The sequence below is a fragment of the Perca flavescens genome, chromosome 2 (genome assembly GCF_004354835.1).
Source record: "Perca flavescens isolate YP-PL-M2 chromosome 2, PFLA_1.0, whole genome shotgun sequence".
Lineage (NCBI taxonomy): Eukaryota > Metazoa > Chordata > Actinopteri > Perciformes > Percidae > Perca > Perca flavescens.
In genome coordinates, this window is record NC_041332.1 from 14,377,936 (window position 1) to 14,386,055 (window position 8,120).

Sequence of the window (8,120 nt, forward strand, 5' to 3'; positions counted from 1 at the left end):
TAAGTCTTCAGGGTGTATAATGGTGTGTTCTCCCAAACAGAAGTTAAGGATAGCTGTGATTTTTTTCTTCATTTTTTTTATTATTATTTAAAGGTCCTGTAGGTAGGATTGTGAAGATCCAGGACTTAGCCAAAGAATTTGAACATCAACAACTTCTCAGTCCCACCCCCCTTTCTGGTAAAGCCCAAACAGTCTCCTAAGCCCCTCCCCCCACAAGGGAGAATGAATGAGTTTACATGACCAGTGATTGACACACAGACAGTTTAAGTGCAGCACATACAGTACATATAAAATGAACCCTTTACTGGCTCATACCTCCCATTGATGGGATGCGGTCAAGTTCCGTATTGGTCTGTCTGAAGCAGCTGGAAAAGGCTCCTTTTTATGATCTGATGAATCAAACAGAACTTTAAACCATAGAAATACATATTTTTTGCTTATTTTAGTCAAATGAAGTAAGTGTTCTAATCCTTGAAACACAAAATGGTAACATACGGTTTTTTCCTCTGGTTAATTAGAGGAGAATTGGTCTTTAAACAAAAAAAAATCTGATTCTATAAGGGAGTTTATTTCACCAAGTGCCGTTTTTTTTAAACCTTTTTATTTTTAACATTTAAAAAAAATACATGTATATAAAAAAATAAAATATTGGCCGATATGTAAAACATACATTTATATTTTTTGTCTAAAAATGAGTAGAAAGGACCCTTGTGCTTACCGTATCTAGTCCTACCCCTACAGAAAATCGGCCTGTTTTGTTGCTTCCTTCAGATCTTCCATTTCCTATTTTTTACCAGATTGGTGTTTGTCCCTTCTACAAAGATAATAATGTTTGTTTATATAATAATGTTTTTGTGCCATTGTTCTTGCCACAGTGGGCAGATATTAGATACTGCTGGATTGTGTTGAGGCTCAATCAATTTCCATCTTTCTATTTTTACAATTTTTGATCTGCCTTTTGCTGCATCTTTTATTTCTCTCACTCTCTAACCATATTTCTGAGTTGGTCAGAATATATTTTCTTTTAGTGGTTTTTCTAGTGATTGTGCTCTTTCTAAAAGTCAATGTTGGTCTTTCTCAAAGTAGCTGCAGGTCTCAGTTCAAAGCATCTTCATGCTCCCCAGCTCCTCTCTTTCTGCACCCCCCACACACTGCCTCTGTGGCTCTGCTGCATGTTTGTTTGAGATTAAAATGTAAGATTTGAATAAGAAAAAACTTTCTTATGTCTCTTTAACTTGCTCTCTGTTTTGGTTCATTAGATTTTGCAAAAGAAAAAACAAAAATGTCAAAGATGACCTCTGAACTTGTGGATAGAGAACCTGTAACAAGAAGAAGCCAAGGACAACCGTGACGTTACTGGATCATCCAATAATAATCTGCTTTTGCATAGCAACTGTGTAGTTTTATTCAGCTTCATCATCATTGTTACCACATCCATATAGAAAAAATATCAACACTTTGATCCAACATTTGAATGGCCAGTCAAAACCGACATGCAGACACAATATATTACAATAAATGTGAGTGGTGACAGTTACTTTAAGATTATTGCTTGATTTCAAACTTCATCTCTTCATTAGAGCCGTCCCTTCATTGTAGTCTAACTGTGAGTATAGACAGTGTGTGATACTTTACAACAAATTAAACATTGTTCAATTTGTTCCATGTGTCTGCACATTCATTCATGCAATAGAGAAAATATGATAAGTTGATAGTCATTTGTATGAGTGAAGAGGTCTGTCACCTACTGTATCTGCTGTTTTTGAACCATCTGTTCATCAATGCTTATTGTTATTAAAGTGCCCATAATATGAAAAAAACACTTTTTCTGAGATTTGGGGTGTTATTTTGTGTCTCTGGTGCTTCCACACGCATACAAACTTGGAAAATAAAACATCCATGCTGTTTTGAGTGAGATACGGGTTTCTGACTGTCCTTCAGTTTCCGGGTGAGCTGCTCAAAATCTGCAGGTCTTTCTACGTCAGTAGCCAAGACGAGGTGGCTAACCGTAGCATGCTAGCGCTAGCATGCTAGGTCGTTCTCAATGGCAAAACACTGCTACAACACACACTAGTTCACCATAATCTACAAAAGAACTACTTCCATGTCCCTGTTCTGCAGGTATTCCACGCAAAGTTGGAAGTGCACTCTCGTTTAGAAGAAGTCTCCCGGCTAATCCTGCCTTGTACTAACTTAAGTTGTTGAAACAAACAGCTAGCTGATGTGATCCTATAGCTACAGCGCATGTGCGCCTCCCAACAATGATGGGATAGAAGTGCGATGCCTCACTCTGTAGCTAAAACAGAGACCTGAACGCAGGGTGAAAAGAGGATCTGCAGCAATATGCAGTACAACAAAAATATGGTGTTTTTTTGAAAATTAAACCATGTAAACCTATTCTGGTACAACCTCAAAATACAATTATGGACCTGAAATGAGCATAATATGGGCACTTTAAGCTTTGTTTTTACAGCATTAAATATGCTTGTTCAAATCAGTCTACAAAATCTTAAAACAGCAAAGTCCACCTGTTGATGCCTTCCTGTACACGTTTAATAAAATAAAACATTTCACAAGAAAAGGTGGTTTGGGGTTAGCTATCCTCAGGACAATGCCCTTTGCACCCTGCCCCACTCTGTTTAGGGCCCAGAAGCCCCGTTCCACTCTGGCTGGCGCAGAATGACTGTAGAAGAACTCCAGGCAGCAGGGGAAATGTTATGTCTATGTCCACTTTAGATCACATTGTCAAACATGTGCATGGACTGCATGATGCTTTCATCCTGGATGGAGAAAACAAGGTTAAATTCCTAAAGAAGTTGCAGATGGAAATGGAGGTTTTGTAAGTCATTAAATGTGCATTTGGTATTGTTGTAAAAAATTGATGCGGAAAACCTTTTGGCATGTATCCAAGAACTCCTCGATGGTGACCACTCCGTCATTGTTCTTGTCCATTTTCTGGAAAATACAACACACACGGCAGAGAGGTTAACTTAAAGGTACCCTGTGGAGTTTGCTTGCCGCGTTAACACCAACGTCTGTAGATCAGTAGCCTCGTGAGACCGTCCTGATCTCGCAAGCTCCAGTTTTCCACTCGCAGATCAGTCTGGCATCTTGAGGCAGAGAAAATTTGGAGCCGTTAGCCAAACCACCGGGCCAATCAGCGTTGGTTTTGAGGTGGGTTAGGTGGTGATAGACCGATGGTTTATCCAATCAGCTAACCAGTATTTTCAGCCAGCGGTAGCCCTAATTCTGTTAGCCGCTCGCTAATGCTTTTTTTCTCTTGGATCCTTCTTTTGGAATATGGTCCGGGAACTTGAAATGGTGCCTTTTATTCCTAAATTCTCGTTACACAAATGGCAAATATCCTTTACCGACATGTTGCTTGCATGCTGAGCTAACGAGCTATGCTTTGCCTGCAGCAGCAGGGGCGGGCTTGTGGTTGTATTTTCATACGCTTCGTGGATCTGATTGGTTGATTTGGCCCGTCTTTCACCAACATAGGTGATAGACAGATGGTTCATCCAATCAAATAACCAGTATTCCGCCCCTTCCCAAAAGTTCGCCAACGGAAAGTTCCCAGATGGATATGCCGAGCAAATGCGAAGCAATCCATCTGGCGGAGTCAGGTTAGTAGATCAGTGGAGCGGCCTGAAACTAGCGGCGGGAAAGCATTGCCACACACTCGTGTGCATGCATATGCATCCTTATGCATTTGCAAGACATACAAATAAATCAGGGACCTGCTCATTAAAATGTTTCTCCATAGCGCCACCTGTGGCCTAAAACCCTACAGGGTACCTTTAAGAATCCCCAAAAAACATACAGAGAAAAACAAATAAACCAGAGTGTTTTAGGTGTTCATTTTCTATCTACAGTATATGTCCTGTCCTCTAGTTAAATGACTGAATATGAATAGTGCACAAAACATGTTGTACCAGTACATTATAATTGATGCTTTAGCTGAGTAATTCTGGTGAGATATAAAACAGTAATAACCTTTATTTGCAGTACATACAAACTGTGTAAAAGCACAATTTAAAGTTAAAATACGTTTTAAAGTGAATTCCAAGTGGAACATTGCAAAAGGAAATCAAATCAAACAAGCAGGGCATTTGTTTTGAACAGATTCTTTGTCTCATGTTGAGTTTAGTGTTGGGAGATGTGGAGCGTTTTGGTTTATTGGTTTGTGTGTTTTACCTGGAAGAAGTTGTCAACGTGCTCTTTGGGAGCATTATCCCTCATGCAGGGATCAGTATACTTTCCCATCATGTCATAAATGGAGTCCATGATGTTTGTCATCTCCTGGACAGACAGAAGGGAGGGAAACGAAATCAGAACGAATCAAGAGCCACCAAAAGCTGCCGACATAAACACAAGACAGAGAGAAAGAGAGAACGATTCAAATACCTCTCTGGTGATGCAGCCATCTTTGTTAAGATCGTACAGATTAAAGGCCCAGTTGAGTTTATCAGTAATGGAACCTTTTAAGATGATGGAAAGACTTACGACAAAGTCCTAGGGCAAAAAGAAGATCAGGAATGTGACAGTGGCATCAGAATGAGTGAGTCAAAAGGTAAAGATGAAAGCAAGAGGAATAAGGTACTAAAAGAGGGAAGAGGAATATTGACATTTTTATAATTCAACCTTGTGTGTGTGTTCTGGCCAAGACAATCTATATGAAAAATGTATCTTATGTTTTTTTTTTGTATTTGAATAATTGAAATATTTTAGAAAGAGTTATTATACCTAGAAAGACAGATGGTAGTCTAGAGTAGCAAAAAAGAACAAGTAATAGCTTTACGATAAAACAACAGAATAAAAGTAGGAGCATTCTTTGAAGAGTCTTTGTGCTGTCTGTCTTTTAAAAGTACAGAGGTGCCACTATGGAGCAGAAAGGAAGAAAACACAGAAGTGAAGAAAATTAAGGAGGAAACAAACATTTGGCTGGACAGCAGAGAGTGATGGGATGGAAAAGTCACCTCAAAGCTGACCGATCCATTGTTGTGGATGTCAAAAGCTTCAAACAGGAAATGTGCATACATACTTGAATCTGGAGGAAAGAGGAAATAAGTCAGCAAGGTTTCGAGATTGTGAAATGATAATCTTAAAGGTCCTATGACATGTTGCTTTTTGGATGCTTTTATATAGGCCTTAGTGGTCCCCTACTACTGTATATGAAGTCTCTTTCCCGAAATTCATCCTTGGTGCAGAATTACAGCCACTAGAGCCAGTCCCACAATGAGCTTTCCTTAGGATGTGCCATGCCAGGTGGATGGTGGGGGTGTGACCTTGACCAACTGCCATGCTTCGCTTGTTTGAAAGCCATGATGTCTCTCTCTTTCTCATGGGTGGGCCAAATTCTCTGGGCGGGCAAAGCAGAGAAAGGGGAGGTAACCTTTCCCCTTATGACATAATAAAGGGAAGATTCCAGATCGGCCTATCTGAGCTTTCATTTTCTCAAAGGCAGAGCAGGATATCCAGGGCTCAGTTTACACCTATCGCCATTTCTAGCCACTGAGGGACCATAGACAGGCTGGGGGAACTCATATTAATGTTAAAAAACCTCATAAAGTGACATTTTCATGCCATGGGACCTTTAAAGCCTGTGGTTTTATATCACCATTTGTGAACGTGAAAAGACTTTACGTGACAAATTAATGTTTTGAATGTTTGTGGAACAGGTTTGTAGTTATAGAAACATTTGATAATGTCTAAATAAAATGTGTGCAGAAATTGAATCAACTGTGAAACACATAGGCTGTGTAAAATAGCTGCTTTGGGAAACATGTGACTACAGATTTAAAGTAGAAAGCTGTGAGTTCGACTCAGCACCCAAAGCCCACAAACGACAATGAACTTACACACATATTTAATAAAAAAGTGTACATTTTGGTCCTGCTTTTGGTTGTTAAAGCAGGGTCAAAGTTAAATGGGGAGAGTTTCACACGGTTCTAAGTAGTCAATGTTTTCCTATAACTACAAATCTTTTCTACACATTCACAAACCTGAATTTGTGATTTTTTTCCCCCACAGGTCGACAAAGAGTTATAAACTATACACAGGCTTTGAAATTATTTGTAAACATGATTTTACAAGCTCAAGATATAATTGACCCTTGGACCACAGATTGTCAGTCTTAGCAAAGACGAATGCAGATGATGAGCACAGCTTAAAGCAGAGAGCATGACCTGAAACAGGGATAATGAAGATGGAAGATTTACAATTATTCCTTATCAATCTCTTACTGGTTCCTATTTGGACTGTTGATATTTTAATACCAGAAAAATGCTGGTAAAAAGTTGGCAAAATAAATGTAAAATAAGGATTCAAAATGTGATTGATGAGGAGGATCCGACTGACCTCCTTGAGGGAAGAACTTGGAATAGATGCTTTTAAAAGTCTGTTCATCAACAGCACCACTGGGACACTCCTGTGGAAAGGAAAAAACACAAAATGATGTCAAAGAAAAACACACACAGGCTTTCTCGTGCATATATATAATTCAAAAAGGAGTAAAAAAAAAAGAAAGTGCACAAAAAAAGAGTGCACAAATCAAACATTGACAGGAATCTTTGACTGACATTTTTGAATCCCCGGTAGAGGACCTGCAGCTCTTTCTTGCTGAAGTTGGTCTGATGTACGAGATGGTCGAGCCTCTGCGGTCGGTAACGTACCGTTGACAGCTCATCATCATCAGTTATATTACCTGCATGTAGGGATGGAGAGAGTTACTCCCTAAAAACACCTTGCTCAGAGAAAAAAGGCGGTGAAAATAAAGTAAAGTAAGAAAAATGTAAGAGTGAAAAAAATGATCTCGCTGACTAAATTCATATGAAGGGGAATCTGATTGATGATGGACTGTGTGTTCTGATACTTGCTTTGAGAAATTGAAGAGCTGGAGCTAGAGCGACAGCAGGGGAGAAGTTTGAGGAACCGCTGCTTTAAGGTCTTTTTATTGGGTTTGGATGGTGGATTACCTGGAAACAACCAATCACAGCAGAGATTAGAGGCAAACCACTGGCCAAACCACACTCATGTACTTTGAATCAATTTTCCATGCAACTTAGTGCGCACAAATGAGTTTGCTGATCTGGCTTTGAACCAGTGTGACCCATCAGATCAAAGCTGTTTGGAGAGCATCCAGCATGTAATGGCTGAGTGAAATGACACATGACTGAAGTCTGAGATCAGAGATACAGAAGATCTAAATGGCCAATATTACTCTTTGTTTAAAGATATAGATAAAAATAGATAAATTATAGAAAGAAGATCCTTTATTTAACCAGAAGGTTTCTTGAAATACAAGATATTTTTACACGTTGGACCTGGCCACTAATAAATACATTGAGTTTGAGCCAAAATAAAATTATTTAAAATGAATTTGACACCACCAGCTTCTCTGATGTAAATAATGTGGTAATGTTTTCGCTTAATGCTAATGCAAGCAAGCTAACGTGTTCACAATGACAATGCTAACATTCCAATGTTTAGGTATAATGTTTACCATGTTCAACATCTTGGTTTGGCATGTTAGCATGCTAACATGTGCTAATTAGCACTAAACACAAAATACAGCTGAGGCTGATGGAAATTAGCCTGGGTAAACCCTGACGAACTTCCGGCAAATTTGAGATTTGCTCTGCATGTCAGTCTGGCGCAGAGCCCATTCAAACCCATTTCCAGTGTCCCCAAAATCGAGGCACCAATCACAACCGCTGAGGCGGGCTTTACGCGACGACAATAGCGCAGCAACGGCGAGCAGCTTTTTGTTTACATTCAACATGACGGCTACCGAAGCGCAGCGACACCCAGATCATTGGTCTGATTGGTTGAAGGACTATCCAATGAGCCCAGAGGCATTTGAGCGGCGTCCGTTGGTGACGCCCCTTTGGAAATGAGCTGTCAATGAACCTTTCCCTGACCAACTCTCAGTTACAGCTGAGAAGGGTCGGGTGTCAACCAGGCTAGATGGGAATGTGACAAATTAAAAAGTTGACCCCCATAACACACCATTTTTCATTACTTTCTCTATTATACTGAACTTTCACAGAGCTAAACATTCAAACCCATGTCTCCATGTTTCTATGGCTGCATCATTCAATCAAATTTATGCAGATTTC

General features: G+C 39.6%; 1 protein-coding gene across 1 annotated transcript; it reads right to left on the minus strand.

The window, feature by feature from the left end:
- Positions 1-2,473: 2,473 nt before the first annotated feature.
- On the minus strand, positions 2,474-6,722 carry LOC114567764 (Kv channel-interacting protein 2; the record flags this gene model as incomplete). Its single annotated transcript, XM_028596873.1, has 7 exons — positions 2,474-2,780; positions 2,893-2,955; positions 4,198-4,302; positions 4,408-4,515; positions 4,980-5,050; positions 6,361-6,430; positions 6,582-6,722. Coding segments are annotated over 7 exons (606 nt in total), but the record flags the coding sequence as incomplete, so codon positions are not given.
- Between the last annotated feature and the right edge of the window lie 1,398 nt (positions 6,723-8,120).